Below are 23,115 nucleotides of genomic sequence, written 5' to 3'. Positions count from 1 at the left end.
TGTGGAGAAAGTTTCAGGTCGATGACCCTTTGTCAGAACTGGAAAAAGTTAGAGATGTAACAGGTTTTTAATAAAGTGTAGGAGCAGGGAAAGAGGGGGTTCGGGGGGAGGAAAGAACAAAAGGAAAGGTCTAGGAAGGGATAGGATAATAGTGCAAGGCAAAAGGAGCTGGTAATGGTGCAAGTTGTAGGTAAAGCTTGAAAGTCTGACTGGAGTCCTGGGTCAGAGGGAAGGGTCTGGGTGTCTCTCTCCCTCCTTTTTCTCCCACCCCAGGAAGAAACATGTAGGTACCCCCGTAGTCCATTTACAAAAAAAATTGACTGGCCAAACTTTGGGGAGTTAGGCTACAATCCGAGCCTGGACACCCTGGTGGGCACCACATCCACCCCTTGGTTAGCTGATACCCAGATCTCCCTAGATGTACCAGTGACAATCATATGCCAGATCCCAAAGAAAGCAAGGTCCTGGGTGCTCTGAAATTTGGAGTCCCTGCCCATTGCTCTATCTCTTTACATGTATTATGTCTGTAAATTACCTATGAATGACTCCATGAGGCAATGTGTTGTACTGCAGGTTGACTGTGGTGTCGGCAGATAATAGCTTGTGAAGGAGACCAATTCCTATGTTTCTATGTTTCCATAACGAAGGTGACTCGCAAAGCTTCGTTGAGGTGCGTACCAAAATCACAGGGTGCCGCAAGTCTCCTGAGGTCGGCAGCATATTTTGCAATCTCCTTGCCCTCAGGTCTGCGGTGAGTGTAGAATCTGTGCCTGCCGTGAGGATGCTCTCTTTTGGTTTTAGTTGGTCACGAATTAGTTTAGTCAGCTCATCATATGTCTTATCCTTGGCCTTCGTGGGTGCCAGCAAGTCCCTGACTGTAAACCTCGGGCCCACAACTGGTCAGCAGTATAGTCTTGTGCTTCTCCGCCGATGCATCCGTCTCCCCTGCCAGGTCGTTTGCCACGAATTATAGCTCGAGCCTTTCCGTGAAGGTATCCCAATCATCACCCTCTGCAAAGTCTTTTAGTGTGCCAAAGGTAGCCATAATTGCGTGAAAGTCCGTATTCTCGTCGCCAGTTATTATGTCTGTAATGTACTTATGAATGACTCCACGAGGCAATGTGTTGTACTCAAACTGTAGTGACCTTTGTCCTTTATTCGTAACTCCAGAGTGAGGCAGCCGCATGGTGGCTTCCCTTTTATACAGCCCCTGCCACCAGGGCAGGAAACCCCGGTCTCCACCAGTTGCACCCGATATTGGTGCCAGCATAGTATATACACAGTGTAAACCTTATTGATAGTACATCAGGTAAACAAGTCTCCATCTTATGCAACTATACAATGACCACACAGAGAGGAGATCTATAATCTGCATATATAACAACATGTACGACCTTTTAAGGGACAGGCAGAGACACTGTCATCCCAGCAACTTGGATACAACTAGATTCCTACCATTCCTGTCTCCCACTGAAGTTACAGCCAGCAGATTTTTGGAAAAATATGATTAATTATACAGATGATTTGTTAAACCTGTGCCTACTTTTATTGAAATCTCTACTCGTATATTGCTTCATTCTATGTAAAGATTTGGTCTCGGAGGTTCCAGCAGCATTTGGTTTATGTGCTTCTGTAAAACACTACACATTGAAATCTAACTTCCTTTCATCTACTCCACTATAAAAGCAGCAATGGTGCTTATCCCTGCTGCCTCCTCACAACTTCCTCTCCATTCTCATTCTGTTGCAGCACATTCGCATACCAGAAACAAGTTGCCTTTTCATACTGTCAACATTTTTTTTCATCTGAAATGTAAATTAATTCTTTCTGGTACGCCTCAACAGAGATCAAAGTGGGGATATTAACCTTAGTAGGCTTCCTTTCATCAGAACCAATGCCAAAATACTGTGAGGGTAGTGTAAGAAGGCCAGTCTAATTGTTATCTATGGCCCTCCTCCAGGCAGACTCTGTCTACAAGAACAAACATTTCAAAGGCACTAAAATACCTTTTGTAAATGACCTTATCATAAGTCCAAACAGTGTGGAATAAAAGATTAAACTGAATAATTCTTGATCTCTTTACCCTGCCTACTTTGATTTGTATGTAACTTTATTAATTTTGCATAAATGATGTTGCTCAGTGATCCTGACAGCAGATGCTCACAGGTGGAGAGAATAGGGAAAAGTAGCTCCTCATGGAAAACTCCTGACTTGTTTATTTTGTTCATTTGTTGCAGCTATTGCTTTGAGGTAGACTACATTAGCATTTTAAAAATAAACACATTTCTTTCAAGTACTGGAGCTGATGGCCCAAAGGTCTCAGTTGGCCTATCCTATTCCCTATCCATTGATTCATCAAAAGCAGATAAAAAGATAACAATATTCTATTTACAAGGATACTAGTTTTTGCATATTTAATAATTTGCACTTTTACAAGGAGGATTAAACAAATATAAAACTGCCCTTACATTACAGTTCTGTACAAGATCAACATTCAGGAATATGGATTAGCTTCATTCTAACTGAATGCAATCTCCTTATGTTCATTCTTACTGCTGTTCTGAATTAGTTCATACCCTGGACAATATTAAATTACCAGTCCACACATGTGCTGAGTTCTTTGTGACCACAGAAAATGACAGGAGATGCAAATCTGGTGCTGCTTCTAGATTTATTGAATCTCTTACTTTCACAGTAGAGTGGGGCTGGTAGCTTTTATTCCTAACTGCAATTAGAGCTTTATTAAAAAAGTCACACCATTTAAACGTGGCTTTGTACTGGGCATTCACATCTACAAATAATCAGTCATAGTAAATAGATGTAAAATAATGCATTTGTTTTATTTCATTACATTTCTCGCCATTTTTTATTGTAAATAATTCTCAGTGCTTCCTATTCCTCTAGTCAGAGAACACTGCTTATTTCAGCTCTCTGGATTACCATTTTATCATTTCCTCACTAAAAACTGTAAGATAATTATGTAATTATGCATTGATAATTCCACTGGAAGGCTGCTCCCTGACTAGAATAAAAACTGTCACAGTGATTACATGGAAAAAGAGGTAACAAAGCAATGAAAGAAAAGGAATGCAACTGCATTTATCTTTAAAAGTTTCAACCCCAAATGTTCAACAATCTCATATTTATTTTCATCTGTCCTCCAACAGAACACTAACAAGAATTACATTTAAATGATTTGAATTCTATACCGATACTGCATTAAAATGTTTTATTTTTAAACTGTTGCTGTTTAAAATGGCAATAAAGCTCTTTTTAGATTGGTTCTATTTGAAATGGATGTCTTTGGCTCCAAAGTTGTACTGTTTTTACCTAAATAGAAAATGAGTTGCACCTACTGATGGCCTGGAGATATATTTACATCAGATTTTTGTGGGTCAGCTTATGTGCATCTCCATTGGAGTCGTGATTTGCGTAAAACTTAAGTAAAACGGAAGCGATATGCTGGAGTGGATGGAAATTAGAGTGTCTCCTTTTAATAGTCAGTTCTGGTTCAAGTTCGTAGCGGCAGACTGGGGAGCAGCAAGTAAGTGAAGAACAGTGCTTGACTCAAAGAGATGGCTCTTAGCTAGTTTGACTGGATGTTTCACGTCTATTTTTGTGCCACTTTTCAAAGACAGAGAAAAACTTGGCAGAGGCAGGCAAAGAAGACAGAGGTAGAAGAGATGCCACGATTTCACTGAGTCTGTGCTCTCACTTGTGCCAACATCAAGGAAATGGTTACTTCTTTGCAGACATAAATAGATTGCGTCACTGCTTTATTGCAAAATGTAGCAGACCTCTCTTAAGAAGCAGCCAGGGACCAGTGCCTTGACCTCCACAAAAGCATCTCTAGTGGCAGTAGAGACATCGGCTTCCAGACCATGACAACCATGGTGCACGTTGCTGTCTCAGAGGGCTTTCAGGGTCTGATAGCTCCCATTAGACCATTTTTCCTCGGGACATAAATCCAGAGCCCAGTGGAATGACAAAGGCTAGAGTTCTCCTGCCTGATACCGCTGTCTCAGGACAGCAGCATGTGCCAGTCCTCTGGCCGTCCCCCTCAGAGCACTATGCCAATGGAACATAGGAGATAGAACTAAGCTGCCTAGGAACAAGTTCCAGAGATGCAGTTAACAGTGGTTCCTACCAGAAGCAAGTTGCTGTGAGAGGAGGGTCATTGAAGTCCCATGACCCTTTTGTAGAACCTAAGCAGCCAATGACCTATCAATACATGTCCTCAGATTCTATTTATGAGTAACACTTTTATGACTGAAATGGCACGCTCAGTAACAACTCTTGTAGAGACATGTACCTCACTGTAGCACTTCTCTTCTGTTATTCAGACCACTCTTGTGGGGTCATTATCCATGGGAATAGGAGGTAAGTTTTGTCACTCATAAGCCATCCAGTGACATGATTTTCTTCTCTGAAGACGTGAAGGAGAACTGAATTTTGGAAGTATCAGTACGTTGTGGCAACTTGCAGCATAACTCATGTTGATATGTGGGATCCTTTGCATGTTGTCACACATAATCTGTGCATCCAGGGAATGGATGCCTTCCTGTTGAGCAATTTGAAGGGAATTTCTCTAGGAGCTCACAAAGCAATGTGGATGCCACCAATTGCACCCTGGTCTTGGGAAAACCAGTAACCCCAAAATTAAATGGCCCTTTCTGCTACCTTGCTGTGATGGGAAAGGTGAAAAAACCTGACATGCATACCCATACTGCTCCCTGGCTGATATAACATGAATCCCCAATGGCAGCCAGAAATGATCCTGTACACAAATATTGGTTGTGGTCTTGACCTTCATAGCCGTAGAGAGAGCAGTGTAGGCAGGTGAGCATATCTGCAGGTTTTCATGCAGTTTATACCAGATCTCCCCTATTACCTCTTTAGGGACGCTCATTCGGCTGAAACACAGCTCCTCAACAAGTCCGCATGCAACATGCGTTACCTGTGTATTCTATGAGGAGAAGTAATATCTGGTGGAGTCTTTATTCCTTAAATGCAGTCTAACTCTCATTTGTTCCATACTATTCTGCTCCTGAACCTCCTCCTCTATGATAATGGCATACAATGGTCCATAGAAAATGCCATACATGATCCTGAGAAGCTCTTACTGTGCTAAGGTTAGTTGGTGGGGGTGGGGGGGAGCGGGCGACTGGTGGGACTCGAGCTTTCTTGATGGTCTCACAATTCCAGAAGCAGTCTGAATCAAGTCCAGGTCTGTGCAGACAGAATGCCAAAAAACTATCTCAAAACGTAATTCCCAGCTGCAAAAATTGCTCTTGGAACTCTCCACACTTTTCAGGCTCACAAGCTCCTCACTTCCGATTTTCTCGGCTGATTCTGGCAACAGCTGCGCTTTTTAATTCTCATTCTAACTTGCCCCTAGTGCATTGCATAAGTAAAAGCAGAAGACTTATAATAGATGTAAATGAGCTCACTCGGGACTCGATGGGCAGATCGTGGGAAGGGCCACAAAGTGCAAGATAATTTGGGGAGATCGATTTTGAGGCAGGAAACCAGTATTAATGGCTGCCAAAAAAATTTATTACACACTAAAATGATATCAAAAATGCCGTGGAATTTCTAGGTCACATTTGATTAAAAACTAGTGAACATGAAAACAAAAGAAATAGAAGCAAGAGTAGACCATACGGTCCCTCTGCCATTCAATAAGATCATGGCTGCTCTTCAACCTCAACTCCACTTTCCCACCCAATCCCCATATCCCTTGATTCCCCGAGAGTCCAAAAATCTACCTATCTCATGACTATACTCAACGACTGCGCATCCACAACCTTCTGGAGTAGAGAATTCTAAAGCTTCAAAGTATAGGCAAAAAATATTATGGATTCTGTGTGAAAATCAACATATCAGCATCTTGCTTTATGTTGCTTGTTTCCATACCATGGGCTCAATTTTCCTGGGTCATTTGCGCCATTTTTTTCGAGCGTAATTATTTAATTCAAAGTTTCCCCCTAGAATCTGCACTGGCGTAATTGGTTTAATTATTATTTTTCTAGGTTAGGTTTTTTTGACGTCATAGGGGGCCCTGATGTCTGTGCCAGTTTTTAGCATTTTTCGCAGTTTGCCCAAAAATTTTTTATCCTAAATCGGTGTATCTGGCCACTCCCGAAAAACCTTCTGGTGAGTTAACAGAAAACAGCGCACATTGAAAAATCAGCACTGAAATACGCCATTGTTTCTCATTGAAGTTTTTGGAGGGAGTCTCTAACACTTGAAATATCCACAATAACGTTCAACTTTTTTTACTTTTCAACGGAGTACATGGAAGTTCCTTGGATTTCTGAAGTTTTCATTTTTTTTTTACTTACATGCCACCACAGAAAGTCTTCAAGCAGGGCTGGAGGGGGGTTGTAGCGTTGGCCGTCAGAATTGGTCCACGCCCGGACACGGGCTCAGGGCTCGACTGGAAAACAAGCCCGGAGGGTGGGGGCGGACATGCCGATCGGAAGGCTTCTGCACAGAGCCCGTGGAATGAGGTGCCGATTGAAAGGCTTCTGCACTGAGCCCAGGGAGGGCAGTGGCGATTGGAAGGCTGCTGCACTAGGCACAAGACTGCAATGAGTTTGGGGATAGAGGGGAGAAAGGGAGATGTCACAAGACTGCAATTAGATGTGGGGTGGGGGAGGGGGGGAAGGAGAAGTCATAAGATCTGGTGTGGTCCATCCATACAGACCTTGGCAAAAGAGAAAAAATAACCTGTCCTGCTTGTCTTCTGCCATTTTGAGCATCTTGCAAAGGTAAAATTTAACTATGGGGACAATACTGACAATGCCATACCTTGTGCGAGCCTTCTGCATCATGGTGCTACATAGGAGATGTCATCGCATGAGGAACATCAAAGCCCGTAGGGTGCTGGGCCTTATCCACCTCAGGTATATCGAGACAGGCGTTCGTACCTGTACCTGAGTGATGCAGACTGTGTCAGAAGGCTGCGTTACCGCAAAGAAGTTGTAACTGAGATCTGTGAGTTGGTCAAAGCAGACCTGCAACCTAGAAGCATCAGGAAGACTGGTTTGTCAGCTGACGTGAAGATAGAAACATAGAAACATAGAAAATAGGTACAGGAGTAGGCCATTCGGCCCTTCTAGCCTGCACCGCCATTCAATGAGTTCATGGCTGAACATTCAACTTCAGTACCCCATTCCTGCTTTCTCGCCATACCCCTTGATCCCCCTAGTAGTAAGGACCTCATCTAACTCCTTTTTGAATATATTTAGTGAATTGGCCTCAACAACTTTCTGTGGTAGAGAATTCCACAGGTTCACCACTCTCTGGGTGAAGAAGTTCCTCCGCATCTCGGTCCTAAATGGCTTACCCCTTATCCTTAGACTGTGACCTCTGGTTCTGGACTTCCCCAACATTGGGAACATTCTTCCTGCATCTAACCTGTCTAACCCCGTCAGAATTTTAAATGTTTCTATGAGATCCCCTCTCATTCTTCTGAACTCCAGTGAATACAAGCCCAGTTGATCCAGTCTTTCTTGATAGGTCAGTCCCGCCATCCCGGGAATCAGTCTGGTGAACCTTCGCTGCACTCCCTCAATAGCAAGAATGTCCTTCCTCAGGTTAGGAGACCAAAACTGTACACAATACTCCAGGTGTGGCCTCACCAATGCCCTGTACAACTGTAGCAACACCTCCCTGCCCCTGCACTCAAATCCCCTTGCTATGAAGGCCAACATGCCATTTGCTTTCTTAACCGCCTGCTGCACCTGCATGCCAACCTTCAATGACTGATGTACCACGACACCCAGGTCTCTTTGCACCTCCCCTTTTCCTAATCTGTCACCATTCAGATAATAGTCTGTCTCTCTGTTTTTACCACCAAAGTGGATAACCTCACATTTATCCACATTATACTTCATCTGCCATGCATTTGCCCACTCACCTAACCTATCCAAGTCGCTCTGCAGCCTCACAGCATCCTCCTCGCAGCTCACACTGTCACCCAACTTAGTGTCATCCGCAAATTTGGAGATACTACATTTAATCCCCTCATCTAAATCATTAATGTACAGTGTAAACAGCTGGGGCCCCAGCACAGAACCTTGCGGTACCCCACTAGTCACTGCCTGCCATTCTGAAAAGTACCCATTTACTCCTACTCTTTGCTTCCTGTCTGACAACCAGTTCTCAATCCATGTCAGCACACTATCCCCAATCCCATGTGCTCTAACTTTGCACATCAATCTCTTGTGTGGGACCTTGTCGAACGCCTTCTGAAAGCCCAAATATACCACATCAACTGGTTCTCTCTTGTCCACTCTACTGGAAACATCCTCAAAAAATTCCAGAAGATTTGTCAAGCATGATTTCCCTTTCACAAATCCATGCTGACTTGGACCTATCATGTCACCTTTTTCCAAATTCGCTGCTATGACATCCTTAATAATTGATTCCATCATTTTACCCACTACTGAGGTCAGGCTGACCGGTCTATAATTCCCTGCTTTCTCTCTCCCTCCTTTTTTAAAAAGTGGGGTTACATTGGCTACCCTTCACTCGATGGGAACTGATCCAGAGACAATGGAATGTTGGAAAATGACTGTCAATGCATCCGCTATTTCCAAGGCCACCTCCTTAAGTACTCTGGGATGCAGTCCATCAGGCCCTGGGGATTTATCGGCCTTCAATCCCATCAATTTCCCCAACACAATTTCCCGGCTAATAAGGATTTCCCTCAGTTCCTCCTCCTTACGAGACCCCCCGACCCCTTTTATAACCGGAAGGTTGTTTGTGTCCTCCTTCGTGAATACCGAACCAAAGTACTTGTTCAATTGGTCCGCCATTTCTTTGTTCCCCGTTATGACTTCCCCTGATTCTGACTGCAGGGGACCTACGTTTGTCTTTACTAACCTTTTTCTCTTTACATATCTATAGAAAGTTTTGTAATCCGTCTTAATGTTCCCTGCAAGCTTCTTCTCATACTCCATTTTCCCTGCCCTAATCAAACCCTTTGTCCTCCTCTGCTGAGTTCTAAATTTCTCCCAGTCCCCAGGTTCACTGCTATTTCTGGCCAATTTGTATGCCACTTCCTTGGCTTTAATACTATCCCTGATTTCCCTTGATAGCCACGGTTGAGCCACCTTCCCTTTTTTATTTTTATGCCAGACAGGAATGTACAATTGTTGTAGTTCATCCATGCGGTCTCTAAATGTCTGCCATTGCCCATCCACAGTCAACCCCTTAAGTATCATTCGCCAATCCATCCCAGCCAATTCACGCCTCATACCTTCAAAGTTAGCCTTCTTTAAGTTCTGGACCATGGTCTCTGAATTAACTGTTTCATTCTCCATCCTAATGCAGAATTCCACCATATTATGGTCACTCTTCCCCAAGGGGCCTCGCACAACGAGATTGCTAATTAATCCTCTCTCATTACATAACACCCAGTCTAAGATGGCCTCCCCCCTAGTTGGTTCCTCGACATATTGGTCTAAAAAACCATCCCTTATGCACTCCAGGAAATCCTCCTCCACCGTATTGCTTCCAGTTTGGTTAACCCAATCTATGTGCATATTAAAGTCACCCATTATAACTGCTGCACCTTTATTGCATGCACCCCTAATTTCCTGTTTGATGCCCTCCCGAACATCACTACTACTGTTTGGAGGTCTGTACACAACTCCCACTAACGTTTTTTGCCCTTTGGTGTTCTGTAGCTCTACCCATATAGATTCCACATCATCCAAGCTAATGTCCTTCCTAACTATTGCCTTAATCTCCTCCTTAACCAGCAATGCTACCCCACCTCCTTTTCTTTTTATTCTATCCTTCCTGAATGTTGAATACTCCTGGATGTTGAGTTCCCAGCCCTGATCATCCTGGAGCCACGTCTCCGTAATCCCAATCACATCATATTTGTTAACATCTATTTGCACAGTTAATTCATCCACCTTATTGCGGATACTCCTTGCATTAAGACACAAAGCCTTTAGGCTTGTTTTTTTAACACCCTCTGTCCTTTTAGAATTTTGCTGTACAATGGCCCTTTTTGTTCTTTGCCTTGGGTTTCTCTGCCCTCCACTTTTCCTCATCTCCTTTCTGTCTTTTGCTTTTGCCTCCTTTTTGTTTCCCTCTATCTCCCTGCATTGGTTCCCATCCCCCTGCCATATTAGTTTAACTCCTCCCCAACAGCACTAGCAAACAATCCCCCGAGGACATTGGTTCCGATTCTGCCCAGGTGCAGACCGTCCGGATTGTACTGGTCCCACCTCTCCCAGAACCGGTTCCAATGCCCCAGGAATTTGAATCCCTCCCTGCTGCACCATTGCTCAAGCCACATATTCATCTGAGCTATCCTGCGATTCCTACTCTGACTAGCACGTGGCACTGGTAGCAATCCCGAGATTACTACTTTTGAGGTCCTACTTTTTAATTTAGCTCCTAGCTCCTTAAATTCATTTCGTAGGACCTCATCCCTTTTTTTTACCTATGTCGTTGGTACCAACGTGCACCACGACAACTGGCTGTTCTCCCTCCCTTTTTAGAATGTCCTGCACCCGCTCCGAGATATCCTTGACCCTTGCACCAGGGAGGCAACATACCATCCTGGAGTCTCGGTTGCGGCCGCAGAAACGCCTATCTATTCCCCTTACAATTGAATCCCCTATCACTATTGCTCCCCCACTCTTTTTCCTGCTCTCCTGTGCAACAGAGCCAGCCACGGTGCCATGAACTTGGCTGCTGCTGCCCTCTCCTGATGAGTCATCCCCCTCAACAGTACTCAAAGTAGATTACAGCTGCACTTGCATTCTCTGCCTCCGGATCATTTCAAGCTACAACTGGGAATGTGTATGCCATCTCTCAACATGCAACACATGTCTGCATTCGGCAGGTGATAGCTGCAGTATATGCATGGAGGAATGACTACATTAAGTTCCCCATGACTGCCCAATAAATGTGTGACAGGGCTGTGGGCTTCTCCAGGATTGCTGGCTTCCCAAAGGTACAGGGCTGCATTGATTGTACACACATCGCCTTGCGAGCACCTTTGGAGGATTCCGAGATGTACAGGAACAAAAAAGGCTTCCACTCCATTAATGTACAGCTCGTGTGTGATGACATGCATCGCATCATGTCTATCGATGCAAGATACCCTGGGATCACCCATGATGCGTTCATCCTACGCGAGAGCATTATATCTGCCATGTTTCAGCAGCAGCAGCCAGAAGGGCATAGCTGGCTACTGAGAGACAAAGGTTATGGCCTCGGCACCTGGCTTATGATGCCCCCACACGTAACCCGGACGGAAGCTGACCGTGAATACAACACGTTGCACATTGCGACGCGCAGCATCATGGAGAGGACCATTGGCATCTTGAAACAGCATTTCCGATACCTGGACTATTCCGGAGGCTACTTGCAATACTCCCCTGAGATTGTCCTTCAGTTCATTGTTGTATGCTGCATGATGCGTAACTTAGCTATCATGAGACAGCAGCAGCTAGTCGGACAAGACCCAGCTGCGGTGTGAGTGGCTGATGATAATGATGAGGAAGATGCAGATGACGAGCAGTAGGATGAGGACGAGGAAGCCATGCAAGTACCTGAACCCGAAGCACGACGGCAGAGGAGGGTGGACCATCGTGGCCCTTTAATGATTGCTTGAGCCTTGCGCCAGCAGCTCATCCGTGAACACTTTGCTGCCTGAATGCTCAGCGACAACTATTCCACAAGGACCATGTTTACTGTTTGGAGCTGTTCCGTAATGTTGTGCTGTGTTAATGGAACAAATGATGGAAATGATTCTTGTTTACTTCAAAAGTTGTGTTAATAATGGAATAAATAATGAAAAAGATTCAGATTTCATGTAAAATATATTTTATTCAAAGGATTAACAAACAGTTCTTTGTACTTAAGTGAACTTTAATAAAAATTATTTTTGTACAAACTTTAAGATCACTTACAAACTTTTAAACGTGTAAATTTACATAACTTACAAAAATCTTTTAATTTGAGAACAACAGTTACAACAGTAACAACAATAAGAACAATAAGAACAACAGCAGCAAAGAAAGGCTGCACCCATCTCTCCTCCATCTTATTTTAAGTCCACCCGCCACGCTTGCTCTTGGTGACTGCAACACCCCTGCCCACATGCGGGTACCAAACTTATTCTTTCTACGATCACGCGTATTGCGCACCTGTTGAAGGTGGCAGGGGTGGTGGGGGGAGGGGAGGTGTGGTGGTGGCAGGCGGCAATATGGAAGGTACCGGTTTGGGGCTCTTCAGAGGCTGGTGTGGGGATTGGAGTGGCAGTTGATTCTGTCAATGGGCGCGGGATCTGGGCATGTTCCCTTACTGCAGCAGCTAACTCCAACATGCCATCCCTCATGCGTCCTAGTAGTGTCTCAACGACCTGCAACATTCCCTCCCTGATGGTCAGTGATGGTGTTTGCACTACATGTGACATTCCCTCCCTGATGTTCACTGACAGCATATCAGCTACCTGTGACATTCCCTCCCTCATGGTCAGTGATGGTGTTTGCACTACCTGTAACATACCCTCCCTCATGGTCAGTGATGGTGTTTGCACTACCTGTAACATTCCCTCCCTCATGGTCACTGACATATTCTCTAACTCACGGTCCCGGACATCGTTCCCATTTCTCGTAAGATTGCTGTTACTTCTCCCGACAGTCCCGCTACCTCATTACCCACCCCACTGATGGTGTCCAGGAGTGATCGCGTAAGGTCAATGCTCTCCGCACTCATTGCCATCATCTGACCCACATCTGTTACATCCTGCATCTCAGGAGAGTGCTGTGGAGCTTTCCTTCCCCTCCTCACCCTGGGTGTGCCTTGCTGCACCCCACCACTGGGGCCCGCAGCCTTGGAAGGTGGGGCCCTGGGTGTGCCTCGCTGCACCCCACCACTGGGGCCCGCAGCCTTGGAAGATGGGGCCCTGGGTGTGCCTCGCTGCACCCCACCACTGGGGCCCGCAGCCTTGGAAGGTGGGGCCTTGGGTGTGCCTCGCTGCACCCCACCACTGGGGCCCGCAGCCTTGGAAGGTGGGGCCTTGGGTGTGCCTCGCTGCACCCCACCACTGGGGCCCGCAGCCTTGGAAGGTGGGGCCTTGGGTGTGCCTCGCTGCACCCCACCACTGGGACCCGCAGCCTCCGACGGTAGGAAACCATGGAATGTCCCACCAACACTCAACTACGAGTCACGAAAGGGGCTGGCTCCTCAATGGGCAGCACCTGCACCTCCTCCAAAGTCAGTAAAACAATGGGAGCTTCATCCGTCTCCATCCCTGCACCGTGTTGCATCTTGTATTGCTGCAGATCCGATTTTTCCAATGCTCTCACACAGCACTCCTACTCACATACACAACTAGCTCTTTAAAAATGGCCAATTGCCAACCCGGAACTGTACTGCGCATGCGCGTCCATTGAAATAACATCAAAAAAGTAAATTTTTTTTGTCACGCATGCGCAGAAGGTGCGGCATCGTTTTTTCGGTGCAGACAGCAGGCTCCACTCACCGGTGCCAAATTTGAATTATACATCGGGGAAATTTTGGCAAGATATTTCTGGCCTAGAAAAACTCTGGCAATACGCCAGAAAACGGGCTTGGGTAAAATTGAGCCCCTTGTCACTGCAGCTTTAAAAAATGAGAAAATTGAAGTGCAAAACCTTGGTCATTAATATTCCTTTTCAACATTGAAATCTTCTCTATAAAGAGCAACTTGATCTGGCAGTTCTCACAGTTTGCACCAATCTCATTTCTTGTTTCATGTCTACTTTAATATAACATTATCAAACAATTTTTCTACATGTATTATAAACATTTATGAAACTACTGCGGGGTTGTTCATGCTCATGTCAGGGTTTGCTGTGGCTGGTTAGACAGCAAAGTCTTTTATTGCTACTTCCAGTTTACCGCTGCAACAAATAGAATGGGAGATGACATTGTGGAACGAATTGTTCTGGCTGGTCTGTATAGTAACATAATACATAAATTATTTTTGAATGCATTGATGATAATCCTATATATAATTACTGTGGTATTCTACAGTAACATCCCTTAGGTTAGAACTGCCGACTATTATTTTCCCTGCACGTGTGAAAATTCTGTGTTGCATGGTAGCCGCTGGTGTCCTTGCAGCAGATGACAAAGCTTGGCATTTGCCTCTCTGCTGATCTAGTCTCTAAAAAGGCAAGTTATCACAGTCATTCCCAGATGGGCTTGCCTTGTCCTCTTGAAATGGTTGGTGGCATTTTTTTCAGATGTGGCCAAAAAGGCAACCCTAATTACCCTGGCATGCCTTTTTCCATGCAAAACCATGTAAAATATGATACATTGTGCTTGGGAGACTTCTGAAGGACCTTCCTGCATAAGGGTTAGACAGGTGTTTAAGTCTCATTGTGATACCACCAGGAGGTCTGCTGGCATAGCCATCATAGGGAAGAGGAGACTCCACCAACAATGCCTGCCAAAGTGAGGTTTACTATGTCTTTCTGCAGATTTTGGGGTGCGTGTGCAGGCAGGAGGGCCCAAATATCCATTTGGACATCCTGACAGGACTGGCTTAGTACCCTTTTCTGTCTGGCAGACACTGTTGGTGAATTGAGCGTTAACAATCTCTGCCCATACTTAAAATCAGTTACATCCTGGATACACCCATTTATTGCAAGTAACCACAGGAAATCTTTATTTTAAGTGATTAACTAGTATACTGCAACACTATTTTGTGTATGTGAATTGAAATTGTGCACTATATACTGCAATCAATGATCGCGTTGTCCTCCTAATTATATGCTCCTAGAATATGAGCTTTAATTATTTTATTTTTTATCATATGATCTTTTACAGGTGTCAGGGGATATCTAGCTTGCAAACGATATAAAAAAATGAAAGAAAGTAATACTTCAGCAATAGGACAAGAATTCCAGAGCACAGACTATAGATCCAGCAATGATTGTGAAAAAAAGTGAGTTATTTGTTAGTGACATTAACATGACACAAACCATAATGTTGCTTTGTTTTATGTACTACTTTCAGGATAATGTCTTGTTTCATGCAAAGCGTATCCCCTGAAAATACTAGGTAGTGATGGTCAAATTGTTTTAGCCAGAAGTAACTCAATTTTTCGCAGATATGACAATCCAGGCTTTTTTGCAATACTTTTTACTTGAGCTTAATGCAAAGGTGAGCTTCCATAAACAATCTTGCATTTCCTTATGAACCAAAAATTAAACCTATCCATAAAGTATGTTGAATAGCATACCACAAAGTGAATAATTTATTGTTATATATCAGAAATGGTAAGAGATGGCGCCATATACTCCTCTTCTCAAGGGAGTAAATCTCGGGTAAGGTTGTCTTTCCTCATTGTTCAGCAGTCTAAGTTCAGAAATCAGCATTATACAACTTGCATTTATCTAACATCTTTAACATTAAAAAAAGGTTTCAAGGAGCTTAAAATAAATAGGGGAATGGATGGTGACTATAGCGGGAGAGATTAAGAAGGGTGACTAGAAATTTGATCACAAAGACGGGTTTTCAATATGTTGAGAGGTGGACATCTTTTGGAAGGTAATCCCAGAGGGTAAGACTCTGCCTCCAAAGGTGGAGGAAAGGGAGGGGGAATATACAAAAGGTCAGAGTCAAAGGCAAAGTGTATAAGAGAGGGTGTAAGGTGTAGGAGGTTGCATAGATAAGGTGATCAAAGCAGTGAAGTATTTTGAGGAAGAGGATGAAGATTTTAAATTTAATGTGTTGGAGGACAGAAAGCTAATGTAGGTTAGTGAGGACTGTGATGATGGTCAAACATGAGATAGGACAGGCAGCAACGTTTTGTACAAGTTGAGTTTAGGAAGATGGAGGATGGGAAGGAGAGCATTGGATTAGTCAAGTCTGGAGGTGACAAAACATAGATAAGGTGTCAACGGAGCAGAGGCCAAGGTTGGGACAGAGCTGGACAATTTTGCTGATGTGGAAATAAGAGGCCTTATTGGTGAACAGCATGTGAGGTTTGCAGTTCAGCTCTGGGTCAAACAGAATGCTTATCCTAGTTCAATATGAGCTAGTGCCCAAAGATGGAGTCAATGGCAAGAGAGTAGAGTTTATAAATCTTTGGGAATTAAGGGATATGGGGATAATGTGGGAAGGTGGTCTGCAAACAATAGCTCTGATCTTCATGATATTTAGTTGAAGGAAATTGTGACACATCCATGACTTGCGATAAACTGGTCAGTTTGACAGAACAAAATGATCTTGGGGTCAAGAGAGATGGTTTTGTTGATTGCATTTTCCTACATTACAACCATGACTACACTTCAAAAGTACTTCATTGGCTGTAAAGCACTTTGGGACATCCTGAGGTCGTGAAAGAAGCGACATAAATGCAAGTCTTTTTACTGCTCTGGAATGGTTGGACATGCTGAGTGACAAATCTCCTAAATTACATCGAATTACATCAAAATTAAAACTTGGAAACAGGCCGTTTGGCCTAACTAATCCATTTTGGTGTTTATCCTCCACATGAGTAATAGTCCAAATCCCATGTGCCTGCCCTGTCACCACTTAACTTTATTCCTCTTTTCTTTTAACCTATTCTAAATTGTTGACATGATTCCTGCTTTAATGATTAATATCCGGGGGGGAGGCCATCTTAGACTGGGTGTTGTGTAATAAGAGAGGATTAATTAGCAATCTCATTGTGCAAGACCCCTTGGGGAAGAGTGACCATAATATGGTGGAATTGGTGGAATTCTACATTACGATGGAGAATGAAACAGTTAATTCAGAGACCATGGTCCAGAACTTAAAGAAGGGTAACTTTGAAGGTATGAGGCGTGAATTGGCTAGGATAGATTGGCGAATGATATTTAAGGGGATGACTGTGGATGGGCAATGGCAGACATTTAGAGACCGCATGGATGAACTACAACAATTGTACATTCTGGCGTAAAAATAAAAAAGGGAAGGTGGCTCAACCGTGGCTATCAAGGGAAATCAGGGATAGTATTAAAGCCAAGGAAGTGGCATACAAATTGGCCAGAAATAGCAGTGAACCTGGAGATTGGGAAAAATTTAGAACTCAGCAGAGGAGGGCAAAGGGTTTGATTAGGGCAGGGAAAATAGAGTACGAGAGGAAGCTTGCAGGGAACATTAAGACGAACTGTAAAAGTTTCTATAGATATGTAAAGAGAAAAAGGTTAGTAAAGACAAACATAGGTCCCCTGCAGTCAGAGTCAGGAGAAGTCATAATGGGGAATAAAGAAATGGCAGACCAATTGAACAAGTACTTTGGTTCGGTATTCACTAAGGAGGACACAAACAACCTTCCGGATATAAAAGGGGTTAGAGGGTCTAGTAAGAAGGAGGAACTGAGGGAAATCCTTATTAGTCCGGAAATTGTGTTGGGGAAATTGATGGGATTGAAGGCCGATAAATCCCCACGGCCTGATGGACTGCATCCCAGAGTACTTAAGGAGGTGGCCTTGAAAATAGTGGATGCATTGACAGTCATTTTCCAACATTCCATAGACTCTGGATCAGTTCCTATCGAGTGGAGGGTAGCCAATATAACCCCACGTTTTATAAAGGAGGGAGAGAGAAAACAGGGAATTATAGACCGGTCAGCCTGACATCAGTAGTGGGTAAAATGATGGAATCAATTATTAAGGATGTCATAGCAGCACATTTGGAAAGAGGTGACATGATAGGTCCAAGTCAGCATGGATTTGTGAAAGGGAAATCATGCTTGACAAATCTTCTGAAATTTTCTGAGGATGTTTCCAGTAGAGTGGACAAGGGAGAACCAGTTGAAATGGTATATTTGAACTTTCAGAAGGCTTTCGACAAGGTCCCACACAAGAGATTAATGTGCAAAGTTAAAGCACATGGGATTGGGGGTAGTGTGCTGACATGGATTGAGAACTGGTTGTCAGACAGGAAGCAAAGAGTAGGAGTAAATGGGTACTTTTCAGAATGGCAGGCAGTGACTAGTGGGGTATCGCAAGGTTCTGTGCTGGGGCCCCAGCTGTTTACATTGTGCATTAATGATTTAGACGAGGGGATTAAATGTAGTATCTCCAAATTTGCGGATGACACTAAGTTGGGTGGCAATGTGAGCTGCGAGGAGGATGCTATGAGGCTGCAGAGTGACTTGGATGGGTTAGGTGAGTGGGCAAATGCATGGCAGATGAAGTATAATGTGGATAAATGTGAGGTTATCCACTTTGGTGGTAAAAACAGAGAGACAGACTATTATCTGAATGGTGACAGATTAGGAAAAGGGGATGTGCAACGAGACCTGGGTGTCATGGTACATCAGTCATTGAAGGTTGGCATGTAGGTACAGCAGGCGGTTAAGAAAGCAAATGGCATGTTGGCCTTCATAGTGAGGGGATTTGAGTGCAGGGGCAGGGAGGTGTTGCTACAGTTGTACAGGGCCTTGGTGAGGCCACACCTGGAGTATTGTGTACAGTTTTGGTCTCCTAACTTGAGGAAGGACATTCTTGCTATTGAGGGAGTGCAGCGAAGGTTCACCAGACTGATTCCCGGGATGGCGGGACTGACATATCAAGAAAGACTGGATCAACTGGGTTTGTATTCACTGGAGTTCAGAAGAATGAGAGGGGATCTCATAGAAACATTTAAAATTCTGACGGGTTTAGACAGGTTAGATGCAGGAAGAATGTTCCCAATGTTGGGGAAGTCCAGAACCAGGGGTCACAGTCTAAGGATAAGGGGTAAGCCATTTAGGACCGAGATGAGGAGAAACTTCTTCACCCAGAGAGTGGTGAACCTGTGGAATTCTCTAGCACAGAAAGTTGTTGAGGCCAATTCACTAAATATATTCAAAAAGGAGTTAGATGTAGTCCTTACTACTAGGGGGATCAAGGGGTATGGCGAGAAAGCAGGAATGGGGTACTGAAGTTGCATGTTCAGCCATGAACTCATTGAATGGCGGTGCAGGCTCGAAGGGCCGAATGGCCTACTCCTGCATCTATTTTCTATGTTTCTATGTTTCTAATGGTGGTGTATTCCACTGCCCAACAACCCTCTATGTAACAAGGTTTCTCTTGCCTTCTGTCCTAATTCTCCTAAATTTAATCTTACATCGATGTCCCCTTATTCTGGACCCCTCACATAATGTGAACAGTGTGTACTTTTTACGAAAGGAACATAAGAAATAGGAGCTGCAGTAGGCTATTTGGCCCTTTGAGCTGCTCCATCATTCAACCAGATCATAGTTGATCTTCTACCTCAACTCCAACTTCCCACATTATCCCCATATCCCTTAATTCCCAAAGATTTATCGACTTCTGTCTTGAATATACTCACGACTGAGCTTCCACAGCTCTCTGGGGTAGAGAATTTCAAAGATTCTCAACCCTTGAGTGAAAAAATTTCTCCCCAATTCAGTCCTAAATGACCCCATTATTCTAAAACTGTGACCCCATGTTCCAGATTTCCCAGCCGAGGAAACATTTTCTCAACATTAATCCTGTCAAGCTCCTTAAGAATTTTATATATTTCAATTAGATCACCTCTCTATCCCATCTCTTCATAATTTTAAGCATCTCGATCAAATCACCCCTTAATTTCCTCTGTTATAACAAAAACAGGCCCAACTTTTATTTCTTATACCAGTAAATTTGCACTGTACCCTCTTTATTGCTTGAACATCCTTCTTATACTATGGAGCCCTGAGCTAAATACAGTACACCAACTGTGGTCTTACTAAGGTTTTATATAGATTCACCATTACATCTCAACTTTTACATTCTATACCTCTTTCCATGAAATCCAGTATTCTATTAACTTTTATGATAGAAACGTAGAAACATAGAAGTTTACAGCGCAGAAGGAGGCCATTTTGGCCCATCGTGTCTGCACCGGCTGACAAAGAGCCGCAAGACCCTTGGTCAGCAGCCCTAAAGGTTACATATAAACCTATGAACAATGACGGAAAGGCAAAGAGCACCCAGCCCAACCAGTCCACCTCACACAACAGCGACACCCCTTATACTGAAATATTCTACACTCCACCCCAATCAGAGCCATGTGATCTCCTGGTAAAGGCAAAAACCAGATAAAAACCTGGGGAAATTCCTCTCCGACCCGTCCAGGAGATCACCCTGGCCGTATTCTATTCCCTGCAGTATCTGCGCCGTTTAACAAAAGGTCATCCAGTCTAATCACAATTACCAGCTCTAGGTCCATAACCCTGCAGGTTACTGCACTTTAAGTGCCCATCCAACCATCTCTTAAAAGTGGTGAGGGTTTCTTCATCCACCACTCTTTCAGGCAGCGAGTTCCAGATCCCCACAATCCTCTGCATAAAGAAGCCCCCCCTCAAATCCCCTCTAAACCTTCCACCAACCACCTTAAAACTATGCCCACTCGTAATTGACCCCTCCACCAATGGAAATAGACCCTTACTATCCACTATGTCCAGGCCTCTCAATATTTTGTACACCGCAATGAGGTCTCCTCTCAACCTCCTCTGATCCAATGAGTACAAACCCAACCTATCCAATCTGTCCTCATAACTAAGATTCTCCATTCCAGACAGCATCCTAGTAAATCTCCTCTGCACCCTCTCTAGTGCAATCTGTCCTTCTTATAATACGGTGACCAAAACTGCACGCAGTACTCCAGCTGTGGCCTAACCAAAGTATTATACAATTTAAGCATAACCTCCCTGCTCTTATATTCTATGCCTCGGCCAATATAGGCAAGCATTCTGTATGCCTTCTTAACCACCTTATCCACCTGGCCTGCTACTTTCAGGGTTCTGTGGACAAGCACTCCAAGGTCCCTTTGTTCATCTACACTATTAAGTGGCCTACCGCTTAATGTGTATACCCTTTCCTTATTAGCTCTCCCAAAGTGCATCACCTCACACTTCTCTGAATTAAATTCCATTTGACACTGCTCTGCCCACCTGACCCGTAGATTGATATCCTCCTGCAGCCCATGGCTTTCCTCTTTATTATCAACCACACAGCCAATTTTAGTGCCGTCTGCAAACTTCTTTATCATACTCCCTATATTCAAATCTAACTCGTTGATATATACCACAAAAAGCAAGGGACCCAGTACTGAGCCCTGCAGAACCCCACTGGAAACATCCTTCCAGTCACAAAACCATCCATCAATCATTACCCTTTGCTTCCTACCCCCAAGCCAATTTTCGATCCAACTTGCCACTTTGCCCTGGATCCCATGGGCTTTAACCTTCATGACCAGTCTACCATGTGGGACCTTATCAAAAGCCTTGCTAAAGTCCATATATACTACATCATATGCACTACCTTCATCGACCCTCTTGGTTACCTCCTCAAAAAATTCAATCAGGTTAGTCAAACACGATCTTCCCTTAACAAATCTGTGCTGACTGTCCCTAATTAATCCCTGCCTTCCAAATGCAGATTTATCCTGTCTTTCAGGATTTTTTCCAATAATTTTCCCACCACTGAGGTTAGGCTGACAGGCCTGTAATTACTCGGTCTATCCCTTTCTCCCTTCTTAAACAAGGGTACTACATTAGCAGTCCTCCAATCCTCCGGCACCATGCCCAGATCGAAAGAGGACTGGAAAATGATGGTCAAGGCCTCTGCTATTTCCTCTTTTACTTCACTCAACAACCTGGGATGCATTTCATCCGGGCCTGGGGACTTTCAAAGTTGCTAAACCCCTTAATACTTCCTCTCTCACTATATTTATTTCATCCAGAATATCACACTTCTCCTCGATAGCAGTATCTGAATTACCCCTTTCCTTTGTGAAAACAGATGCAAAGTATTTGTTAAGAACCCTACCAACATCTTTCGCCTCCACACAATGATTACCCTCATGTTCTCTAATAGGGCCCTACCCTTTCCTTAGTTATCCTCTTACTCTTAATATATATTGATAGAACATCTTAGGGTTTTCCTTAATTTTACTGGCCAAGAATTTCTCGTGCTCTCTCTTAGCATTCCTAACATCCTTTTTAACTTTGCCTCTTAACTTTCTATATTCCTCGAAAGATTCTAAAGTATTTAGCCATTGGTATATGACATAAGCATCCCTTTTTTTCTTAATCCTCTCCTGTAAGTCCCTAGACATCCAGGGGGCTCGAGAATTATTTTTCCCAGCCTTTTTCTTTAAGGGCACATGTTTGGTCTGAGCCTTTTGGATCTCCTCCTTGAATACCTCCCACTGTTCCGACACTGATTTACCCACAAGTAGCTGTTTCCAGTCCACTATGGCCAAATCACTCCTTAACTTGGCAAAATTAGCTTTTCCCCATTTCGGAACTTTTATTCTCGGCCTATTCTTGTCCTTATCCATAACCAACTTGAATCTGACTGAATTATGGTCACTGGCACCCAAATGCTCTCCCACTAATACCCCTTCAACCTGCCCAACTTCATTCCCCAAAACTAAATCCAAGACCACCCCATTTCGTGTTGGGCTACATATTGACTAAAAAAGTTCTCTTGAATGCATTTCAAAAATTCTGCACCCTCTATACTCTTCACACTAAATTTGTCCCAATCAATATTTGGATAGTTAAAATCCCCTACTATTATAACCCATTAGTTTTGGACTTCACAGCAATTTGCCTAAATATTTGCTCCTCTATCTCCCTCCCACTATTTGGGGGTCTATATTACATGCCCAGCAGTGTGATCACCCCTTTTTTATTTTTAAGTTCGACTCATATGGCCTCATTTGATGATCTCTCTAACATATCATCCCTCCTCACCATTGTAATAGTTTCTTTAATCAGTACCGCAACCACACCCCCCCCTTTATAACCCCTCTCTATCTTGTCTAAAAATCCTGTAGCCAGGAATATTGATCTGCCAAACCTGCCCCTCTTTCAGCCATGTTTCTGTAATGGCTATAATGTCATACTCCCAAGTGTCTACCTGTGCTCTTAGCTCATCTGCCTTATTCGCTATACTCCTTGCATTGAAGTATATACCATTCAGCACAGGAAGACCTCCTTGCTTACTACATTCTGGCCTTATCAACTTGGGGTGTGAACCCGAACCTCCAAATCCCTTTGCTCTTCCACATCCCCCAGCTTTCAACCAGTAAAAGTATAATTATTACTTTTTTTAAATA

At 43.8% G+C, this 23,115-nt stretch overlaps 1 protein-coding gene across 1 annotated transcript in view; it reads left to right on the top strand.

Annotated features, from left to right (window-relative positions):
* The window catches only part of myo3b (myosin IIIB), an 839,677-nt gene that overhangs the window by 651,301 nt on the left and 165,261 nt on the right, over nucleotides 1-23,115 (top strand). Inside the window, exon 29 of the mRNA XM_070874695.1 lies at nucleotides 14,854-14,971. Coding sequence (XP_070730796.1) covers nucleotides 14,854-14,971 — 118 coding nt within the window. The remainder of the gene's footprint in view (nucleotides 1-14,853; nucleotides 14,972-23,115) is intronic.

Source organism: Pristiophorus japonicus, chromosome 3, assembly GCF_044704955.1.
Source record: "Pristiophorus japonicus isolate sPriJap1 chromosome 3, sPriJap1.hap1, whole genome shotgun sequence".
Classification (NCBI taxonomy): domain Eukaryota; kingdom Metazoa; phylum Chordata; class Chondrichthyes; family Pristiophoridae; genus Pristiophorus; species Pristiophorus japonicus.
Note: the sequence above shows the minus strand (reverse complement) of the source record. Positions and strands in the feature narration are given on the sequence as shown.